The following is a 22329-nucleotide window of genomic DNA, read 5'->3' as shown; positions in this document are numbered from 1 at the left end:
GCCGGTTGATGAGCTCCACGGACACGACCTGCTAGGGGAACGGGCACGACTGAAGAAACTTAACATCGTCGAGGGACTCCTGCACCTCTGGCACTGGCCCGGTCTCGACCAGACCGCCAAGCAACACCTGTGGCTGGTCGTCGCCATGCGTAAATATTTGCGACACCTCATAGCAGCGGAACTCTTCGGCAAGGTCGAGTCCGCTATGATTCTACAGAAAACCTTAGACTTGTATATTACACTCTGCGACCGCGGCTGGGAACGGTACCCGCTGGCTTGCAGTAAATCTCTATCTCATTATTCAGTGTAAACTACCCTCTACCCTAACCCATCGGTCTCTAGAGCTACCGGTCTCTAGACCTACCGGTCTCTAGACCTACCGGTCTCTAGACCTACCGGTCTCTAGATCTACCGGTCTCTAGACCTACCGGTCTCTAGACCTACCGGTCTCTAGACCTACCGGGCCAAACACCTTGCGTGGCACACCTTGACTGTTCGTGTCGATCGTTTTCGTTGCAGGTTATACCCGTTGAGCCCGGTGTATCAGCTCAAGTGTCAGTTATTATTAGTAGCGCTGGAGTGTCATGTGGTGTCATTGTCTGTGGGACGCAACTTCCTAACTGCGAACTTCTTCAAGAACTTTATTTTCGGGTATGTGAAGAAGTATAAGTCGAAGGACGTGACGGTGCACCTGGACAAGTTTTTCGAACGGTTGAAGATTCGCGTTTTGTCCGAATTTATTCGATTGCGATTGCACAAGAGCACTGAGGCGCCGAGCGGAAATCAGCCGCCGCCTGCGACGGCGGAGGAGCCGGTGGTGAATGTGCGCGAGTTGGATGACAACTTGGTACCGGAGCAATTGCAGTTACATCCGTACCGCGGGCACCCGACGTTGGACGTGGAGGAATTCGTGTCGGACCTGGAGGGATTCGAACGCGCGTACGTTGGCGGCGTCGGTTGCGGCTTGGTCATTGTGGCGCTATGGTACGAGTTGCAGCGCAAGACGGGGCAATTGGAGGTGGTGAAGTTGCGGTTGGACGAGCACGCGTTGTCTGCGCCCAAGTTGATTGACAACAACATGTTTAGTTACTACTTTCCAGCAGTGGGAGCTGTGCCTGCTATCATCACGGCGTTGCTGAACGGCCCGCAGTGGATGAACCTCGGACCAAGTGACGAGGGAGATGCGCGTTCGGAGGTGCGTAAGGCGCTGTTGCAGAGCTCGAACGTGTCGCAGTTCCTGGACCAGCTTGGCTTCGACGTCGCAGCGATGCGGGGCAACCCGGTAGAGTTGATTGTCAAGGACAACAAACTGGCCGTCGGCTACGGCTACGTGGGCAATGCACCGCTCCCGCTCTACGGAGGGCGCGGCACGCTCTTCACTTCCTTACACAAGCAAGCCACGGCCAGTTGGGCGGCGCTCACACCAGAACAGCGCGCGGCCATGGCCTCAGACAGCAGCAACATGGAGCAGCTGGTTGCCAGTACGCCCACAGCGCATCGTGTGCAGGTTGCGGCTCTGGGAGGTGCCGTGGCGGAGTGGGTTGTAAATGTGATTTGTTGGCACGCGCTGAAACAGTGCGTGACGCTTTCCGAATTTGTCCCCAAAGTTAAGTACCATAAGACGCCCGTAAGTAAGGATCACGCCGTTTGCAACGTGTGGCTGGACAGTCTGAAGAAAGAAAGCCTCCGCGCCGACCTATTGCGGCTACCTTTCACCTCCAAACTGCCCGAATCGGGTACCGTCGGCTGTGTGTGGCCAGCCAAGCTGCTGATGCGCACCTACGAAGACGCGGCGGTTTGCGAAGACGTTGTCGCCATAAAGCCCAATGCCCACGCCGTCTCCTTCGTCACGCTGCGGGACCAGAGCGTGACGAAGAAGACAAGCATGACGCTACCGCGTGTCCTCGGCGTTACTGTGCCTTCACAGCGCGTGTTCGCTAACGGCGAAAACTGCAAACTGCTCGGAACGGCCTTCGGTCACGAAGATTTGTTGTTGCTTTCCAGCGCTTGCAGCGACACGGTGCGCAATCAGTTCGCGCCGACAACGAAGCAGCCCACTGCGGAACCCGCTCCGGTCCCCACCGACTCAGGCGACAGCCAGAACGCCCGGGCCACTCCCATGCTGTGGATACGGCCCTCGGAAGACTCCTTTTTCATCGGGCGGCTGCAGCGCTTCCAGAGTCTTGCGATGTGGATGAACCAACTCGCGCGCGACACGTGTGTGCGCGCGCAGCTGGAGGCAGCCAAGGCGCTCTCCGCGCTTGCCGCGGAGCACGTAAGCGCCTTCGACACTCTGGTCTCAGCCGCCTTCAACGTCCGCCTACACCCAAATGTGCGCAAGGTCTGCGTGCATGGCATTGCGAACGCAGTCGGGAGTGTAATTGCCAACGACCATGTTGAGAAAGTTATCGTTGGGAGACTGCTCCCCCTCTTTCAGGAAAGTATGTGTCCCGGCCTCATCAATAACGATCCCATGCCGCCGGTCTACAGTTCTTTGGCTTTCGAGCAACTGCGCGACTTGTACACTGTTGTCAGTCAACTACGGAATAATGTTAACGAGACGCCGTCTTCCGTCTGGGACTTTTACATCCACTGTCTCTCGCGCTGGCCCTTCCCCGTGGACGTGCGGCTGGGAACGCAGTTCAGTTGCGAAACGTTTGCACCCGCCACACTTGACGAAACGCTGCCACTGCACATGTTGGTCGCCGAGCTGATTGCCTCGTTGCCGAACCTGACGTTTCCGGCGCCGCCTGAGAACTCGGCGCTCTTCAACATCCGCTCGTGGTGCGACAGCCGGACGCACCAGATCTTTCTGTCGGTATACACGCGTGCGGAAATGGAGAAGAAACTGCCTACGGGTGATCGCGAAGTGACCAAGGCGTACCTGGCGGCACTCAGCCGGATCCCTGCCTTCCAGATTCTGGCGAGATGCAAGGCGCTGGAGCGCTCGGTGCCGTTGGACCCCCTCTTCTCCTACCTGCCCGTTTCCCGACCCGTGCCAGCTAGTCTGGCGGCGGAGCTGCCGCTGCCCGACCTGGCGACGGACAAGAACTCCTGGCTGTATCTGCGCCGTTACCGTGACCGGGCGCTGCACCACGTGGACCCCATGTCCCAGTGGGGCGTGGCCATCCAGCACGTCTCGCAACAGATCTGCAATTCGCTCAACTACAGCGACTTCACCGTGCAGGCCAAGGCCATGCACTGCACGCTCAGCCTCATCCTGCAGGGCCGTCTCATCCCGCCGCTTTGGGTCATGGACTTTCCGACGCACACACCCCTCGCCCTGACCCATCTAATCGTGGAACACACACCTCTCGGCTGCATATGGATCGACAACCCCGTCACTCAGGAAGCCGTCCGCCGTCTCGGCCTAGGCGTCCTCCACTGTGTTCGCCTCCTCACCGCCCTCGAAATACTCCTCCCCTTCAGCAACGACGCTGGCCTTCTCGTCGCCTCCTGGGCCGCCTTCCTCGAGTGCCTCCAACACGCCGCACGCGACTGTCCACTCTCCCTCCTCCCCTGGGTCCTCGACACCGGCCACCTCCCGGTCGCCACTGCTGTCGCCGCCACCAAGGAAAAGAAGAAGAAAAAACCGCACGCCACCAATCGCCATCCTCAAGATCGCCATCCTCATGACCGCCATCCACAGGACCGACACCCCAAGGAGTTTTCTCCGGACCCGATGGGGGGCCCCGACGTGGGCGACGAGATGCTTCGTCGCGAAGTCATCGTGCCCGAATTCCAGCCACATGGACAACCGTCGGAAGACTACACCCATCAGAACCACCTCGCCACAGACGGCTCATTGGACAACCCGTCGGGTGTTTTGGCCGAGGCCTCGGCCGCTTCGCCGGCGGATGACCTGGCGAACCAGGGGGCGGGATTTGACGAATCCTTCGACCAGTTTGACGAGTTCGGCGGCGGCTTCCCAGGGCCTGGGTACCCGGAAGCGGGGTACCCAGCGGCCGACTACCCCGCAGCTGACTACCCGGCCGGCGATTACCCCGAGGGCGGGTTCCCAGAAACCACGCAGCTGGACCCCACCACGACCTCTATGGACGATATGCTCATGCAGGAGCTCGGCGACGCCGTCACGGGCCAAGAATGGGAGACTGACCTGATGGAGAAGGAGTTTGACGAGATTGGGGAACATTTTTCCGCTCCCCCGGACCAACTGAACACTGGAACTGAATTGGACGGAATTGACGACCTAGGACTCCCAACCGACTTTGGCGACGACCTCGGCCTGCCGGACGACTTGGGAATGTTAGACGACTTGGGCGTATCCGAGGGTATGCGGGTAGACGACGTATATATGCAGGACGGCATGGTGCTGGACTTGGACCAAGAGCTGGTTGCCGCGGGGTTTGACGACGGATTTCTCGCAGACCAACCCAACCCGGTCCGCCAGAGGGGAGTGGAGGACCCGCCCGAGACAAATTTAGATGGGATGGACCAAGACGGGATGGACAACGACGGGACTGGCCAAGCCGGACCGAGAAGAGATACGGACCGTGAGGGTGCGGACCAAGGAGTCTTTGGGGGAGACGTGGCTGGCGGTTTCGGCGACGGAGGAGGTCGTTCTGGACGACTTATGCCGGGCTCTACGTATCGCAGCTCGCCGTATAATGGGGCCGAAGGCAGTGTCCTAATTCCTGGGTCAATTCCTGGGCCGAGTCCTGGCTCGGTGCCAGGATCCGTGCCTGGGTCTATTCCGGGATCGGGGAGTCCATTGCATTCGATACCCATGCCGCCGGACATGGTGGGTGAGGACCACCTGGATGGTCCCGCGGCGGAAGGTCACAAGACTTCCAAACGGAAGCGAAAGACGAAGAACGCAATTCCGAAGGACATCCCTATGATTGTGCCGGTGACGGTGGAGGTATACGAAATATTGTACAAATACCTACACGCCGTAGTACCTTCGCTCTGCGCCATTGCCGACCGGTTGGTCTACTACGTGCGTGAGGTGGTCTACTTTCTGTACGGCATGGGTGTTAGTCCGGCCCTAAAGACCTGCTCCGAAGACGTGGGGGCGAACATGCAACACTTTTCGGCGACCGGCCAACAAGAGGAGCTGGTGAAACTGCAAAAATTCATTCTCGCCAACTATTACTGCCTCTCCCCAGCCACCACGGCCAATGCTGCCAGCTGCAGCAAACAGGTCAGCCGCCTCGCTCGACAAGGCCTTCCGGTCCGCGCAATCAGCTCTTACGACCGCGTCGAAATCACTGCCTGGGCCTACTCCAAATTCCAGAAGCAGTGGCCCCTACCAGTCCAAATCGACTGGAAGACCCTCGCCAAACGCATGGTCTCCTGTCTCATCGAACACCCCTCGGGCCACTGGTTCGTCCACCCCGTCAACGCTAAAGCAAACCCGAACTACTAGTAACCACCCTGAGGACTGGGAATGAGGGACCAAAAAATGGTCCCTGTCCCCTCATACCCCTGTCCCCTCATACCCCTGTCCCCTCATGCCCCTTCCCTAGAGACACGCACGCACATTTATTGTAGTAAAATAATTGATTCTCCGATGTGGCTATTGAAGGCCGCGCAGAAACTGAAAAACAACGAGTACAGCTCGTTCGATGAGTGGCGCAACGACATCTTTACGATCTTCAGGAACTGCAGAACGTACAACGCTCCAATGACGCTCATCCTGTTGGACTGCGACATTCTCCAGTCCCTCAGTTACCAGCTGCTCCACTTCGCCACCCGGCTTCTGACCAGTTCCTAGTCCGGTTGGTTCGATCCGGTCGGTTCGATCCGGTCAAGTCCGCTCTATTCTGGTAGGCGAGACCGTTATGGGGGAGGCCGTTGGAGGAGAAGCCGCTGTACGGCAGCCCAACAACAGAGGAAGCCGCTACACGGACGGATTTGGGGGGGCTTGGAGTCTACTACCCGACTACTGGCGCAGGTTACTTGTCGGTCTTCCCTGCTGTTTTCCCTGAGTGTGTTCCCTGTGTTGCTATGATGGGCCTAGTTGTGTGGCACCTCCCTGTATGGTACCTCCCTGTATGGTACCTCCCTGTGTGGTACCTCTTTGCGTGTTGGCGTCCCGAGTCTCTCTGCCGCACTTCGAAGGTCGTATAATACTGGCCTCCGGTTGCAGTCTGGTTTTCCAGAGCGGTTTCTGCTTCCACCACGGACGGTACGTCTCAAACGAGTAGTGGTCCTGTCTTTGTTGTACATAGAGTTTGGCAATTCGATGATAAAGGCTTTTTTGGTCGCTCGTCAGCTGGTTCCAGACTGCGTAGGCACACTCTGTATCCGAACACTGTCCTGCACTCAGGGCAGGCAACTGCCACATCTCGAGCGCGAAGAGATCCCTGCCGTTCATGGACGGGTCGACCGCAGGCGGCGTTACCACCTCGCCGCTATTGAGGGTTTCTTGTGCCTCCCATTGCAGTTCGTCTTCTTCACCAAGCCGTCGTCTGCTTCGCATTACTCTAGACAATCGAATTCGATTGTACGTGCTCGACGAAACATGGCAATACCTTAAGAACTGATCCCAGCGAAAGCGGCCGTAGCGGTAGCTGCTAGGGAAGTCAGTACTTTCTCTAACTATCGCGGTAAAACTTTTCCGCAAGATTAAATGATGGAGCCGAGTAGTAGCATTCCGATAAATAGCGAAAATACAACAGTCAGGGAATGATAAACGGAAATTCAATAGATTTTCCAGACTCGCACTGTAACAGGCATATTGCAAACATATTCCAGAAGCCTAATAAACAACTCACTATTTCAGGTACTGTTCCCTGGGCTGTCTTTACTGCCTTATTGGCTGTCTGTGATTGTTCTATACATGTGCAAACGTGTGTGCTTGTACCGCCGCACGTGTTTGTTACATTCTCATTTCTGCTTATAACCTTTTGATGTATCTCTAAATGTAGATTACTGAGTCCTGATCGAACTGGTCCATTGAAAAACAAGGAACTCAAACTTGGCAGGCGGGGCGGGATGGTAACAACTGCATTGGTAGTGTTAATCTCAATGTCCGAGATTTTCGCGGACATCATGAGAGCAGCATGAGTTTGAAATGGGATGCTCAGAAGCTCGGCAACCGGAGCACTGGTTTTGGCTTTCAGCGCTTCGGCTAGCGAGTGGAGTTCCGCGGGGCAGGTCCAGCCGAGGTCAAGGGATTTGAGATGGGGAAAGAAAGATCGGTTATCGAATATATTGGCTTCCTGGCGTAATCGGACGCACCCTGAGAGTTGTAGATCCTCGATGCTTGTAGCACAGATTGAGAGTAAGTGTTGCAAGGACCCTACTTGGTGTTCGCAAACAGACTGAGACCGATATAGATCCATCTCACTGCACCACCGACCAACCTTCTCTTCAGGCAAGTAATAGACCCTCAGTGACGACAGACCGGGGACCTCGATATTCCTGCAGCTGAAGGGCACACCTAACTGCATTGAGGTTAGTTGAGGAAAGACCAATCCCTCCATATTCAAGCATAAGTCCGAGCAGTCTGCCTTCGTATCCAGACAACCACTCCTCTCGTCTGCCCGATCGTGCTGGGCTTCGACATATTGTGTGCCGACATAGGCCACAATTCTGGGATCGTCCCCTTGATATATCAGTGAGTCCATGTGAGGCCGTCTGTTCGCTGTAGCCAAATTCTCGCTTTGGGGCTCTTTACTACGCACAGGTCTGTTAAACGACAAGGGTTCATGAGCCGTCACTTCGCCAAAGGTGATCGTGATGACGCGTACGGAGGACGCGTTGGACTCCAAAAGTCTCCTCAGCACCTTGAGAGCGCGGTAAGTCACTTGCTTCAAGATAATCGTTATGCTTTCCAAGGGCACCCGTGGGCTCAACGCTCCTGGGCTCAACCCTCCTCCCGGGGGATTCAGCAATGCCCCCTGGAGATTCAGCACTCCCCCATTCCCGCCACAATCCTCCGGGTCGCAGAACAAGTCTTCTACTATCGACAGCGCCGGATCCAAGTCGTTTACCTGGCGCCAAGGCAATGGCAACACCAGGTGTGTTCGGTTCAACAAGAAGGCGCCCGACGGCACTTGGCTCCACTCCTCCTCCTCAGCCGGCTCAGTCACGCACACCTGCGCCTGACTGTGCAATCTAGTCAATGAAACGTAACGATCCACATCTTCCGGAAACAGTCTCAAAGACACACACAGATTTCTGTAGTCCCTCAGACAAAGGAACTTCCGAGCACTATGGGCTATCAGCGCCTCCATGTTTTTCTTTTGCCCTACCATCCCCCTGCCAGCCGATATTGCCACCAGTCCTTCTTGCCCGTACTGTTGCCCAGTTGTTCCCACCCAGCTGTTCCCACCCAGCTGCCTAGCTGTTCCTACCCAGCTGCCTAGCTGTTTTTACCCAGCTGCCTAGCTGTTCCCGTCCCAGATGTGGAAGAGCATCGTCTGGGTGGAGCACTGTTTAAATGAGGGAGCATCGTGTGCTCTGGGTGCGATTTTCCGCACACGGGACATATGCTACTGCGGCCTTTGGACGATGAGCGGCGTTTCGAGGCACCAGATTCTCACAGGCTGGGGCAGCCCCCTCCCCCTCCGCCGGAGCTGCTCGATACCACGACCTCCAGTACGGTGAACCCCGGTCCCTTTAGTAGCAACTGCAGTACGGACAGTGGCAAGCTGGACGACGGCAGTAAGCTGGATAGCGTGCGGCCGGATGGCGAGAATGGAATAAAGCTGAGTATGTCTTTGAACACTTTGTCACTGAACACCTTGCCACTGAACCCCTTGTCGCTGAACACCTTGCCACTGAACGCGTCCTCGTCATTGAACACATCGTCATTGAACACATCGTCATTGAACACATCGTCATCGAACTCCTCATCATCACTGAAGGTTTCGTCATTGAATGCGTCTTCATCAAATGCGTCGGACATTTTGCAGTTGGCCGCTCCGTTGAGCAAGGAGCAGTTGATTGATATCTTGATAAGCGCTAGTGCAGTGTCGCCGTGTGTTCGCACCTTGGTGTACCGGACGTCTGTTTCGAGCCCAGCGTCTAGGCGATTGATGGTGCGAAATATCCATTATAATACGACGGACGAGCGGTTTGCGGCGCACTTTGCGAAGTACGGAGTTCTGGAGGATGCGGCCATCGTGCGTGAGCGTTCGGGTCGGTCTAAGGGTTTCGGGTTCGTGACGTTCGCTGACATCCAAGCGATGCGGCAGTGTTTGGATAGCGCGCTGCACCTGGACGGACGCAAGCTCTTCGTAAAGGTGGCCGCGGACCCTTTCAGCGAATTTATGGTGGACGGTGTGCCTGTACAGGGCCGCTGTTCGCGCCGTAAGATCTTTGTTCGCAACCTCGGTCTCCATTGTGACGCAGACGCCCTCCGCGCCTACTTCAGTCACTATGGCCCCATCGAAGACTGCGCCGTCGTCTACGGCCCCAACGGCGTCTCCAAGGGCTTCGCCTTCATCACCTACGCCAAACAGGACAGCGCCGTCCGAGCCGCCGCCGAACCGCAACAAACTCTATGCGGACGCGTCGTCTTCGTCAGCATGGCCAAGTCCGCCTGTGGGGCCAAAGACCACAACCTGGAACAATTCGACCACGCCGATCGATACGCCTTCGCCAACCCGCAAAACGCGCCCATCGCACAGTACACTAACGCATTCACTAATGCGCACCTCAATGCACAGTACAATAACGCACAAGCCGCCCACGCTAATGCGCAGCACGCGAGTGCGCAGCACACGAGTGCGCACCACCCCGACCCGTCCTCGAGTGCGTTCCAGTCACGCGGTTATAAGACGCATTTGTCTACAAACAAGACTGAATTTAAAGCTGAACCCAAGAATCTCCGGAAAGCCGGATACAGCCCTCTGGACTATTCCACTGAATTCCCCATTGCATTTCCCTTGGATGAGGAGTTCAGGAATCACGACGAGGAAACCATAAATTGCCTGCTAAAACGGTGTCTCAAGGATAATGCCACCAGATCACCCACCCCCAAAGAAGTGGACGACCCCCCGGCTAGTGCTGCAGAGGACGCCAATCCTTTTAGGGCACCCGCGGAGTTCATGTTTAACCCTTTTACGTCCGCATACGGCCAGATGAACCCTTTCGGACGGCTCGAAGACGACATGGAGCGGGAAGTTTCAAAGTCACCGTCCGGCACCCTTTTGAGGAACAGTAACACCACCACCAAGAACTCCTCGACGCTTGACAGTTCGTTGTTGAAGGAGAGTCTCGGATCGCCCTCGTCCGCCAGTAGTGATGGGCTCCATTTTTTCTGGCACCCGTCTTCCTCCGGTTGTCACCCCTCTGGATCCCACCTTCCTTCTTCTGGCTGCGCTGTGGATAACCCCGCCGTGGATAATACCGCCTTGTGTAATGCTTCCAGTCACTTGGGAACCAGCTACTTAGAAGGAGCCAGTCATTCAGGAGGAGCTAGTCGCTTAGGAGCGAGTCAGTTGAGGGAAGCAACTGCCATAGAGGGTTGGGGTCAGCGTTTCACTGAGTACGCTTGCGGGATGAAGGATACCGTTTTTTAAAATATGACCTCATCTAATGACATAGAGATTCTTCTTAACCAGCTACTGACTGGGTCCATTAGTGACGGAGACTTCTCCGAGCAGTTGCACCGGCATTATGATCCCGAGATCGTACGAGGAATCTTCAGTCAGGTCAAGAGTCTTGCCGACGACGCCTTCCATCAAGGGAATTACTCGAAAGCCATCGACTCGTACACGGGTTGCATCGTGATAGTCCGGAACAGTTTTGAACGGGCAAAATTGTACAGTAATCGCTCCATCTGTTTCTACAAGAACGGTCAAATTCTTCACTCCTATTCCGATGCGGTAAAATGCATCGCACTCGCACCTGACTGGCCAAAGGGGTGGTTTAGGGCTTCGAAGGCGCTGATGGAGCTCGGCAAACTTGAGGCGGCCCTGGCAGCCTTGAAAAGAAGCAAGGAACTGGTTACACAACACAACAGCTTGGGCCCTCCAGGTAACAATCCCGACGGTAGTAACCGAGATGGGACTTGTAGGGACGAAAGTAAAGGGAGGGTAATGGGCGAATTCAAGAGGGCGGGAACGGGCTTGAGAAGACCATCTGTTATCAGCAAGGCAGGGGAAACGCAGAGCAGTGTACAAGTCTCCTCCGCATCAGCCTGTCCACCGGTGTCAGCGGAAGCCAAGGCGGCTATTAAGGAATTCGACCGGGAAATTGCAGTGGTGGATGGTAGGCTGCGTCAGAAAAAGAGGATTGAGCGGTATGCGATCGACTATCGACGATTTGACCAGCTGGCACAAATGCTTCAAGAAGAAGAAGCTCGAGAACAGAGCAGCCAGGCGACCGAGTTGGAATTTTCGAGCTCCTTGAACGAAGAGCAGAAGGCCTACCTTAAGGCTCAGTTGTCGGGGGAAACTTATCGGCCGTCGGTCAGTCTAGCCGCGACCGGCAGTACCGCCAAGACGCCCCTAGCCGTCGACTGGCGCAATTACGTCCCAGCGAAGGAAGAAGCCCCGGGTGGTGACGAAGCGGCGACCAAGCCCAAAGTGATCGTCCGGGAGTTCTTGAAGCTGCAGCGGCTGGTGAACTTCCCCACACGTGTGCTCAACGTCTTTGACAGCGGATTGGCGCAAGCGATGAGTGAGTGTGTACTCAACACCTGTCTGGCACTCGGGACGCAAGCCGAAGAGTCTGTGTTGATAATCGGAGGAGACTCGCTTCTGCCGGTCGCAGTCGTGGCTCAGCGCTGCAAATACGCTACCGTGGTCACCACGAACAGCCTGCAAATTGATCAGATCTTGTCGGCAAATTTGACCCCGGGCTGCAACCTCCGATTCATCTCGCCGGACACCATCCTCAACGGCACGGCGCCGACCCCTGAACGCGTCCCCGTCAGCTCGGGGCACCGGAAGCACTCTTTACTTACGCAGCGACTGCGGTCTCTCTCCCCGGCTTCCCGTAAGAAGACCTGCAAGGAGTTCCCGCCAGGAACCAAGTCCGTGCCTGGAGCCAAGTCTGCGGCGACGGCTGGGAGTACGGAGTCGGCGGCACGGTCGCCGTCTTCGTCGCCTAGCGAAGCTGCCGCGGCAAAGCTGGCCGCCCTCGGAGTGCTCGGCACTAAAGACCAAGTGGCAGACGACCAGTTGGTGTCGCTGCCGGTGAGTGGCTCCAAGGACGACGATGAGTTGGTCGGTCGGGGTGCGGACATTTTGAGGAAATGTTTGTCGCCTCCGTCGTTCTGGAAACCGGATATTCTGATTATCGATCCGTGTGCTATCCCGCCGTACCTGCTCGGACCTGGCTGTCCTTTGAAACTCATGAAGAAGCTGGAACTTACCGCCTGCACCCTCTTGCCCTGCCGCATCACTCTGAACGTGGCTCTGGGAATGATTCAAACGCGCACTTCCGAGGGCAGCGGAGAGTTGGGCACTGGCTCCCCCAAGAGTTGTTTCCTGCCCGAGGCCGTCATTGGGTCGCCGGACGACCGCTTCAGTGCGCTCCCGATGCCGCTGCCGACCCCGCTGCACAACCAGATTGAGCTGGTCACGGACTTCACTGCGGCCTGGACCCTTTCGGAGTTCAGCGAGATCCCCTCCGAAGAAAGCATTGAGCTGGAGCTCTCGTCTTTGTACGGGTGCAGCAAACCCTTCAACATCGTGGTGATGGCGCTACTCCTCTTCTCCAGCGGCGACAACCTGATCGCGGATACGTGGCAGCTCTTCCAGCGAAACGCAGAACTGGGCTTGGACAGTACACACGGCCTCTGCCCTCACTTCTTCTGGCTCCATGACAAGAGAAATAGCCAGGACCAAAAGAGCTCCAGCCAAAGGAACAGCCCCAGCCAAAGGAACAGCGTCGACCAAAGGAACAGTATTGATTTGAGGACTGGGGAGGTTCTGTTGCCGCTGACCGGACGGTCAGGAACTCGGCCAGCGCTGCCGACTGTTATGCCCGTCGAAGGGCAACGGTCTAGTGCCCCCCGTGTGGCTACCCACCGATCTGCGCCGCGCGAGGGGTCAGAGGCGGAGGATCGGCGGTGTTCAGGTGTGCTCGAAGTACCGGCCGCAGCGAACACGGTAAGTCAGTCACGGTGCAGTCAGTCGTCGTCTTCATCTTCGAGCTACAATCCGCGGGAAGACAGTTGGCTGGCAGAGTTGCGGAAGTCGATCGTCCCGGGCAGCAGCGTTGATCGATTCGAGACACCTCGAGTCCGGGCACCACGGGCCTCGGCCAACTTAGCTCACAAACTCGTTCTTCATCTCTCCAAAGGCAACATTATTGGAGCCAGCATTTGGGTCGGCCCTGTTCTGACTCATTCCAGCCATCAGAACATCGTAGCCGAAAACAACCTCCTCGGGAACCGGTGGTACGTCCACGAATGTCTTATTGCCAGCGCCAACTTGCGCAACGGCCTAGACTCTGCCTCATTCGGCCTTTGCTCGCCCGAAATTGGAATTGCAAGGCCGGAGATTGGGAGGCCGGAAATTGGAAGGCCGGAACTGGAGGGGGACGGGCAAGTGGCCGGCCCTCAGTTGATTCGAATCGGGACATCGGGTGACGACTCTACTTCGATCTATAATCTTTGGCTTGGAGGGCTCGAGCGTGTCAAGGAGCAGAAACGGTTGGCGATGATGGACCGCGAAAGGAGAATTAGTTCTCACATGATTGTCCATGAGCCAAGGGTCACAAAGCTCCGCGCGGCGCTGTTTGAGGTTGCCCATCCCTTGCTGGCTATTGAGGTTATTTTGCGCGTCCTCAGGAGGAGTCCCCCTAAGCAGGTTGCTACTTCCAACGCCATTGCCGTCGATTGCAGCGCCGACATTTTTTGCGACAGCCTCTCGTGCAGACGGATTTTGGACTACTTACTGAGAAAACCCTCTGTCCTGCGCCAGATCCGTGCCAAGACGTGGGCAAGACGCTTTAAGCAGGGCCTGGAATGGAATAGGGGAGTGGACAAACACGCGTGTGCGCCAAATAGCGCCGACAAAAATGGCGAGACAATTCCGTCGGTAGATCGAGACCAGAAAGAGCAAAAGGAATCTGCGGAGGAGATACGCAACATCCTGATACATGGCGACTACCTACGGGTGAAGCAAGCAAGTTTGGCCATGGTTCGGCCACCGGAAGGAGTCGTAGACAAGACTGACTTGGAGCAGGCTTTGAGTACGTTGTTCAATTGCCCGCCCGGCACTCCGGGTATGGAGAGCACGGCCGGCTGTGTGGTCGCCAATTACCTCTACGACCTGATGATCTTCGAAACGCCCGAGTCGCTGGTGGAGCTCGTGGATTGGGTCCAAGGACAGTATCTCAGAAGGCTGATGTACCTCCGGCTGGCGCTGGCGGCGCCGCAAGCTGTGTTCTACCCCAAGACGCTCGTGCTCAAAGGCTTCCTGGCTTGGATACCGGAGGAGCTTCGGTGCAGAGCAACTGGGACGTGTGTAGACCTGAAGGCCTTGAACGAATTAAGGTGCGCTAACCAGGCAATTTGTTGGGACTCGATTCCCGGAGTCCGACGAGTGAGCGAAGTGGTGGAGGTCCTGAGAGTGAATGCAGAGAAGGTGTCCTTCGCTCATAGCAAAGACATCGTTTTCCCTCAGCTCAATCGATACCACACGCGACCTTCTGCCGGGAGGTCCCGCGTCAGGGTCTCAACAAACAGTCCTGACCCTGTGCCGTTTGTCACATTCTCAGGCGCGGCAGCCCATACGCAAGGAAATGCGGCTTGCTCTGAACAAAGCGCCACAGGACAGGACAAACAACGAGAGGATGCACGAGAAGACCGGCGAGAGGAACCGCTGAAGCGAGAGGAATCGGTAACCGCTTATCAGATTGAGCCGCTGGACGACACGGATTCATCGGAAGGAGAAAACATGTCCATAAGCTTGACTACCACCACTGGAGTCCTGAAGTCGTCCTTGTGTAACCCAGCGTCACTCGGTCAAGTGACTACGGGAAAGAAGTCCATGGTTTCTGGTGAGCAAACTGACGAGGAGACGAAGGAGAACACCAAGCTGAACCAGCAGTCCGAGCCCCCGTCTAGAAGCAAGTGGCGAAGTAGCATGGGCAAGTGCGGCGTTCACAGCATCCGCGGCCCGACGTTGCACCCTTCCCCTCCCGAGTCACGAGCTACCACGGTGCAGTCGTTGGTGAGTTCTGAATGGCTGCCGAAAACGCCGAAGTACTACAACGCCGTAATCACCTACTCCGAGTACGAACTTGCCGACGGCTTGTGGCTATCTCACCAACCTCGGTCTCTGACCTCTGAAGCCCTCGAAGAACCTGCCACAAGCACTCTGGCTGGTTCTCCAGAACATTTTCCAGCCAGCGGCTCCACCAGCAGTACAATGCAGTGTCTACCCATATGCAAACAGCGGTGCCACGTGCTGCCATCAGTGAGCCGCTTACAACAAGATGGCTCCGATGAAGGTCTGCGGTGGCGAATGACGGAAAGCTTGGACGACTACTTTTTCACGCCCCGCAAGTCCTGGCGGTCGGGCGAAACGGCACCCAAGCGGGACGGGACGCTCCAGGACGATCCACCCAAAGACGACCAGACGCCAAAGGGTGACTCCATCGGCAGAATGAAAGGCACCCTCGAGTATCTACGGCTCAAACAGTCGGACATGGCCTTGCGCCTCAGTCACCTTATGGCCCTTTCTCCCGCGGCCACCCAGGAGCTTCAGACCACCGCCCTTCAGCTCGCGTACTCTGGCGAAGAAGAAGACCTGGAACCCATGGGTCTAAACGCCCTCATTTTTTCGTCGATCAACTAGTTCTTCTTGCAGGCACTCCAAGCCGTAAAAGTGGGACAAATATGTTAAACACAATGACTGGTGGTTTCTGGGGCTTTATTCAATTCGCCGACTACACACCCGGCGTTTGCGAAACAAGCAGCCCCGCCGCAGACGTTTATTCTGCCGAAAATCGGCCGGTTTGGTTATTCGCACACGTGTGTGGGAGACGGAGAAGATCTTTTTGAATTTTGTTTCTGACAAAAACGACGTAATATTTTTCAGCAACGATTTATTTTTAGAGGATGACATCCGTCCCGTCGGTTATCGAGAAGGAAGATGCCATCCCACAGGACAGAATAGTCCTCGAAGATCCTGAAGACCAATGTACGGTGGACTGGTCCAGTCCCTTCAAGACCTGCTGGTGTGGCTGCTTTAACTTCATGATGCAGCTGATCCTTGTTGCTGCTTGTGGCTCATTTCTGTTTGGGTTTAATTTATCCCTGCTTAACACTGCTATTGGCCACATTGCCTGGGAGCTGGAATGGTGTGATTGGAGAGGCGGCACTGAAGATGTCACCGACTGTACTGCATACAAGAATTACAGCGCTTTTATCTCTACCGCAGTGTTTATTGGAGCGGCTATAGGTTCGATGACTGGTGGTGTGTTCATGGCCTTCGGTCGCCGAGGTATGATGCTATTGTCGATGGCTGTTTTCGTGTTCGGAATAGTCTCGTCGTGCTGTGCCAATTCGTTCTCGGCTCTCCTCTGGGCTCGGCTGGTCTGTGGTTACGCAGTTGGGTTAGTGTCCGTGTGCTGTCCTTGTTACATGTCCGAGATTACTCCTCCAGCGGTTAGAGGGAAGTACGGTGTGTTCCATCAGCTCTTTGTGACCGTCGGTATCCTTGTCGGAACCCTGATTGGTTTGCCGATTGCCTTGAAGTGCCCCATTCCCAGTCTTAGCGACCAACCCGCCGTTAACATAAACGGGAAGGTGGTCCGTCCTATTCCCGACATTGAAGTGTTTGCCAAGGTGTGGTGGAGAGTTATGCTGGGTATTGGTATTATTCCAGTAATTTTTACGGCTTATCTCCTCGGGTTCGTTTATACCTTTGAGACGCCCTACTACTACGTTGAGAAAGGTCAGATTCGTGATGCAGAGGAATTGCTGAAGAAGATTACGAAGAAGTCGGACGTGACCGAGGAGTTGACGGAGATTAGACAGAATGTGGACGAGGCAATGAGGGCTCAGGAAGCTGGCATGACTCTTGGCCAGGCTTGGAAGTCGAGGTCTGATTACCGCTGGGTTATTTTTATTGGATGCTTGCTTTCAGCATTCCAGCAGCTCGGCGGTATCAATGTGTTCATCGCGTCTTCGAATAAGCTGTTCCAGGACGCGGGTCTGAGCGGCAAATGGCCCACCATCATGTCAAACATCATGAATCTTGTGAACTGTGTGATGACCTTGCCAGCTGTCCCCTTGATTGAAAGATTGGGAAGAAGGACTCTTATGATTATTGGAACTGTTGGTATGACCATAGCTGTGGGACCGGCTGCGATATGCTATCTTGCTTTGAAGGACGGCTCGAAGGTGACGCAGTGGTTGGCTATCATCGGCTGCATTGTGTTTATCATCTTCTTCGCCGCCACTTACGGTCCCGTTCTGTGGGTGTACCTGTTCGAGATCTACCCGATTGAGATCAAGGGTTCTGCTGCTGGCGCAGCGACAGCCGTCAACTGGATTGCGGGTATTATTATGGTGTTCGTCACAGCTTATTTGGACAACAAGGAATCGTACATGATCTTCTTCATCATGTGCGGTGTGTCTGCGGTTATCGTTTTCCTATGGATGAAGGAGACGAAGGGACGTCAGCTTGGCGACTCTCCGTTCATCAAAAACTGAGGGGGGCGTTAGCTATATTTTTCAGTATGAATGTGCCAATGGTCAGAAGAAAAATGTCTGAGTTGAGGGGCTGAGGGTAAGCACTGGACTAGTAAGCGTAACCAACGTCAGCGGATGAACGATCTAGCTTGTGGATGAAGTCTTGATGGAGTTCTTGTGCGCGCGCGTGGGTGCTAGTACACAGCTAGACACTGGTTAGATGCTTGGAGCGGCTCGCACACTTGCAGACTAGTTGAAAAATGGGTGTTGCAGGGCTTCGGTGCAGGATATGCGGAGGTCGGGGTTGTAAGTGAGGCACCTGGCGACGAGGTCCACAAAGAGGGGGTTGGGATCGCGTTGGAGGTAGACTGCTCGAGTGATGGCCTGGCGGGCGTTTTGAACGTCCCACTTGGGGAAGGTGGTTTGGAAGTATATGAGTCGGTCCAGTCCGAAGTCATGGGGTGAGGCGGGGGTGCCGAGCAGCTTGAAAATGCGGAAGAGCGTGTCTACCTCAGAATCGCCCGCAAACAGCGGCTTGCCCGACATCATTTCCGCCAAGATGCAACCGAGGGACCACATGTCGATGCCCGAGCTGTATGTCTCACAGCCCAGCAACAGTTCGGGCGCGCGGTACCACAGGGTGACCACCTCCCTGGTAAGCACCTTACTTTGCAATTTCTGCGACCGAGCCAGTCCAAAGTCCGCCACCTGGGCCGTAATTGAACTGCCCTTCCGCAATACATCGATGCAAGTAGGACCTATCATCGCGCCATTGTGGTCAACCATGTGACTCAACGCAGTAACCAATGCGTCATCCAGCACATCCTCGGAGCTACGCGACCCTTCGGCCCTCGACCCCTCGCCGTCGCCGTAGAGTCGCACTCGCCGTCCGGAAGCCCCGCCTAGCTCACCCGGGCCACCGCGGTGGTCCGTACAGTCATTCAATAAGATGTTCTGAGGCTTCAGATCCCGGTGCAAAATGTTCAGCTTGTGGGCAAACTCCATACCGCAAAATAAGTGCCAAGCAAACCGCTTGACCAACCCACTCCTACCGTCACGGCGTGTTCAGGCGGGGGGGCTATGGATAGGCATGACTCACGGGGCCAGAATAAAGGGGACGGGAGGGGGGACCAGACAGGGTACAGATAGTGAGTGTACGGGTAGGTGTACAGGTACGTGTACAGGCAGTGAGTGGTGTGAAAAGTCGCGAGTATACAGTGATAAAACATTCAGCCACGGCAAGGTAGTGAGTGGTGAGTGGCGGTACGGGTCCTGTGTGGTATCAAGGTAATTGGCATTGGGGGAGGCGGACGTCAGGGGGGATGCGGTCGTCAGGAGGGATGCGGTCGTCAGGAGGGATGCGGTCGTCAGGGGGATGCGGCCGTCAGGGTAGTGAACCGTACGCGAGTCCTGGTGCGGCGTCTTTGATTATGGAGGAAGCCTTATAGATGTTCTTGATGAGTACCCGTAAGTCTAGCGGGCAGTTGTCAAACCAAAGCCACAACGAGAGTGTGGCAGGTTTGAAGTAAACGTGCCGCAGTGCGACGACGTTTTGGTGGCTGGCCAGCTCCCTCAGAATGAGTATTTCCCGCATGGCTGTGGCGGGCAGTGACATGCTCACAATCTCGTCTTTGGGTGCCAACTTGATTTTCTTCAGGGCCACGTAATGTCCGTCTTTCTTGCAGGCTTTATACACGGTGCCGTATGTGCCGCCCCCGATCACTTTGAACTCGGTGAACAGAGACCTCAACTCAGGCGGAATTCCGTCAACATCAGTCACGCTTTTCTTACCCTTTAGTAAGTTAAACATCTGTTACATAATTCGTAGATGGTACGTTATCTATGTGGAGTCGAAATGTCAAGGCGTGCCGAACTGTCAAGGTGGTGTCGAAACTAAACTAGGGGTATCAGAAATAGAAGACCACGGAAATACAGGTGCCGAAATACGGGCACTGAAATACACGGCTCAAAATACAGGACGTGATGATAGTGAACCTCGACGCCCCACCACAATACAATATGACGCTCTCCCAATACAATATCCCCCAATACAACCAGGGACCCCAATACGGCCAGGGACTCCAATACAACCAGGGCCCACAATACAGCCAGGGAGTCATGGCATCCATCATGCAATCCACCCCAGCACCCGAGTCGGTATTGATGGCCACCGCCGGGTCTCATATAGAGGGTAGGTTTTATGGATCGCGCGGTATTTGCGCGACCACACGTTCTTCGCTTCAACGCGGAGCACACAATCTGCACGAATGCAGCACGCGCGAGCTCGTGCAACAAACGCGCAAGTTGACGGCGGTACTCTTGTAGGTGTCTTAGTGAATGAAGCGCAACTGGCGCAAGTGGCGCACACGTTACCGCACTACGTGCACGTTCCCGTGTTCAGACACCAAAAGAAAGTCTACGTCAAGAAGCAGGCCGAGGGTTGCTGTGGAACGTTCAACACTACCGGGTACTTTGACAAACCGGGCGGTTTCGCATGCTTCCCCCTATGCAACGTCGACGGCTGCTGCGACCGAGAAATGGTTTTGCGCGTCGACGCAAGCGGGGACCCCTTTAAACCCAAGTCGCGCAAACCCCAGTACAGACACCCCTGGCAAGAAGAAGAAGAAGACCAATGACCTGCCGTGTCCAATAACCAGGATCCAATACACGCGATCCAGTGGCCGCGACGCTGGGAAAGGGCCGTCTTGATTTCGGGCGGTCGTTGATTCTTCACCCGCGAAACGTCCAGTTTTTCCAGCACTCAGCTCCACGCACCGCACTCACAGCGGCATTTGGGGGACAAGGGCAGTTTAAAATGAAGGAAGCGGAGAGCAGGAATGTGTGCTCGTTGATGCCCCGATTCGTCGCGCCCACAATTAGCAAGGGAGACAGAGATGCCTTGGTTAAGAGCTGCTGATTACTATTATTCTTACCTGAATTTTTGATATGTCTTCTTCACACTTGATAGTGCATGAAGAACCAACGCGGAATTACGAAGCCTTGGAAGACCCGGAGGGCGAGTGCGCGGTCGACTGGTCAAGTCCTTTCAAGACATGCTGGTGTGGCTGCTTTAGCTTCATGATGCAGCTGATTCTTGTTGCTGCTTGTGGCTCATTCCTCTTCGGATTCAACATATCGTTACTGAATACTGCTATTGGCCACATTGCATGGGAGCTGGAATGGTGTGATTGGAGAGGCGGCACTGAAGATGTTACTGACTGTACTGCATACAAGAATTACAACGCTTTCATCTCTACTGCTGTATTTATTGGAGCGGCTATAGGTTCGATGACTGGCGGTGTATTCATGGCCTTCGGTCGCCGAGGTATGATACTCTTGTCGATGGCTGTTTTCGTGTTCGGAATCGTCTCGTCGTGTTGCGCCAATTCGTTCTCGGCTCTCCTCTGGGCTCGGCTGGTCTGTGGTTACGCAGTGGGGTTAGTGTCTGTGTGCTGCCCTTGCTACATGTCCGAGATTACTCCTCCAGCGGTTAGAGGGAAGTACGGTGTGTTCCATCAGCTCTTTGTGACCGTCGGTATCCTTGTGGGAACCCTGATTGGTTTGCCGATTGCCTTGAAGTGCCCCATTCCCAATCTTAGCGACCAGCCCGCCGTTAACATAAACGGGAAGGTGGTTCGTCCTATTCCCGACATTGAAGTGTTTGCCAAAGTATGGTGGAGAGTTATGCTGGGTATTGGTATTATTCCAGTGATCTTCACGTCTTATCTTCTCGGGTTCGTTTATACCTTTGAGACGCCCTACTACTACGTTGAGAAAGGTCAGATTCGTGATGCTCAGGAATTATTAAAGAAGATTACGAAGAAGTCGGACGTGACCGAGGAGTTGACGGAGATTAGACAGAATGTGGACGAAGCAATGAAGGCTCAGGAAGCTGGCATGACTCTTGGCCAGGCTTGGAAGTCGAGGTCTGATTACCGCTGGGTTATTTTTATTGGATGCTTACTCGCAGCATTCCAGCAGCTCGGCGGTATCAATGTATTCATCGCGTCTTCGAATAAGCTGTTCCAGGACGCGGGTCTGAGTGGCAAATGGCCGACTATTATGTCGAATATAATGAACCTTGTGAATTGTGTAATGACCCTGCCAGCCGTGCCCTTGATTGAAAGGTTAGGAAGAAGAACTCTGATGATTATCGGAACTGTGGGTATGACCATAGCGGTAGGACCGGCCGCGATATGCTATCTTGCTTTGGAAGACGGATCCAAGGTGACGCAGTGGTTGGCTATTATCGGCTGCATTGTGTTTATCATCTTCTTCGCCGCCACTTACGGTCCAATCCTGTGGGTGTATCTGTTCGAGATCTACCCGATTGAGATCAAGGGTTCTGCTGCTGGCGCAGCGACGGCTGTCAACTGGATTGCGGGTATTATTATGGTGTTCGTCACAGCTTATTTGGACAACAAGGAATCGTACATGATCTTCTTCATCATGTGCGGTGTGTCTGCGGTTATCGTATTCCTATGGATGAAGGAGACGAAGGGACGTCAGCTTGGCGACTCTCCTTTCGTCAACAATTAGTTAGCTTCTGCTAGGATACGTGATGGCAAATGCGAGCAAGGACGATGACGATCCCTTACGGATCGGATCGCTGCTCATCATATGTAGAGGACCACTGATTCGATCATGGTCTACAGATGTCGGAATTATTTTTCATATTATTTTTATTGCCTATTGTTTTTATTATTAATTCTAGAGAAAAAACTCGAATAATAGTTGTGGTGAACACTGTTGGCGCG

At 55.0% G+C, this 22329-nt stretch overlaps 9 protein-coding genes across 9 annotated transcripts; 6 read left to right on the top strand and 3 right to left on the bottom strand.

Moving 5' to 3' along the window:
* Positions 1–145: 145 nt before the first annotated feature.
* Positions 146–5737, top strand: GNI_060690 (bromodomain domain protein; the record flags this gene model as incomplete). Its single annotated transcript, XM_011136220.1, has 3 exons — positions 146–306; positions 520–5388; positions 5515–5737. 3 exons carry the CDS (start codon positions 146–148, stop codon positions 5735–5737), a joined length of 5253 nt encoding a protein of 1750 aa, XP_011134522.1.
* Positions 5738–5968: 231 nt separating this feature from the next.
* GNI_060680 (hypothetical protein) lies at positions 5969–8204 on the bottom strand (the record flags this gene model as incomplete). Its single annotated transcript, XM_011136219.1, has 2 exons — positions 5969–6724; positions 6849–8204. 2 exons carry the CDS (start codon positions 8202–8204, stop codon positions 5969–5971), a joined length of 2112 nt encoding a protein of 703 aa, XP_011134521.1.
* Positions 8205–8509: 305 nt separating this feature from the next.
* GNI_060670 (hypothetical protein) lies at positions 8510–8878 on the bottom strand (the record flags this gene model as incomplete). The annotated part of the gene is made up of 1 exon (XM_011136218.1): positions 8510–8878. The coding sequence occupies one exon, from the start codon at positions 8876–8878 to the stop codon at positions 8510–8512; it is 369 nt and encodes a 122-aa protein (XP_011134520.1).
* A 130-nt stretch (positions 8879–9008) lies between these two features.
* GNI_060660 (RNA recognition motif (RRM) containing protein) lies at positions 9009–10496 on the top strand (the record flags this gene model as incomplete). Its single annotated transcript, XM_011136217.1, has 1 exon — positions 9009–10496. The coding sequence occupies one exon, from the start codon at positions 9009–9011 to the stop codon at positions 10494–10496; it is 1488 nt and encodes a 495-aa protein (XP_011134519.1).
* A 3-nt stretch (positions 10497–10499) lies between these two features.
* GNI_060650 (TPR repeat protein) lies at positions 10500–15731 on the top strand (the record flags this gene model as incomplete). The annotated part of the gene is made up of 1 exon (XM_011136216.1): positions 10500–15731. The coding sequence occupies one exon, from the start codon at positions 10500–10502 to the stop codon at positions 15729–15731; it is 5232 nt and encodes a 1743-aa protein (XP_011134518.1).
* A 263-nt stretch (positions 15732–15994) lies between these two features.
* GNI_060640 (sugar transporter) lies at positions 15995–17593 on the top strand (the record flags this gene model as incomplete). The annotated part of the gene is made up of 1 exon (XM_011136215.1): positions 15995–17593. One exon carries the CDS (start codon positions 15995–15997, stop codon positions 17591–17593), a length of 1599 nt encoding a protein of 532 aa, XP_011134517.1.
* A 228-nt stretch (positions 17594–17821) lies between these two features.
* GNI_060630 (cyclin-dependent protein kinase-like serine/threonine kinase family catalytic domain protein) lies at positions 17822–19382 on the bottom strand (the record flags this gene model as incomplete). Its single annotated transcript, XM_011136214.1, has 2 exons — positions 17822–18620; positions 18976–19382. The coding sequence occupies 2 exons, from the start codon at positions 19380–19382 to the stop codon at positions 17822–17824; spliced, it is 1206 nt and encodes a 401-aa protein (XP_011134516.1).
* A 209-nt stretch (positions 19383–19591) lies between these two features.
* GNI_060620 (hypothetical protein) lies at positions 19592–20208 on the top strand (the record flags this gene model as incomplete). The annotated part of the gene is made up of 2 exons (XM_011136213.1): positions 19592–19763; positions 19898–20208. 2 exons carry the CDS (start codon positions 19592–19594, stop codon positions 20206–20208), a joined length of 483 nt encoding a protein of 160 aa, XP_011134515.1.
* A 310-nt stretch (positions 20209–20518) lies between these two features.
* Positions 20519–22111, top strand: GNI_060610 (sugar transporter; the record flags this gene model as incomplete). The annotated part of the gene is made up of 1 exon (XM_011136212.1): positions 20519–22111. One exon carries the CDS (start codon positions 20519–20521, stop codon positions 22109–22111), a length of 1593 nt encoding a protein of 530 aa, XP_011134514.1.
* Positions 22112–22329: the final 218 nt, after the last annotated feature.

This window comes from Gregarina niphandrodes (assembly GCF_000223845.1).
Source record: "Gregarina niphandrodes unplaced genomic scaffold scaffold00009, whole genome shotgun sequence".
Classification (NCBI taxonomy): Eukaryota; Apicomplexa; class Conoidasida; order Eugregarinorida; family Gregarinidae; genus Gregarina; species Gregarina niphandrodes.
This window is presented reverse-complemented; position numbering and strand designations above follow the sequence as displayed.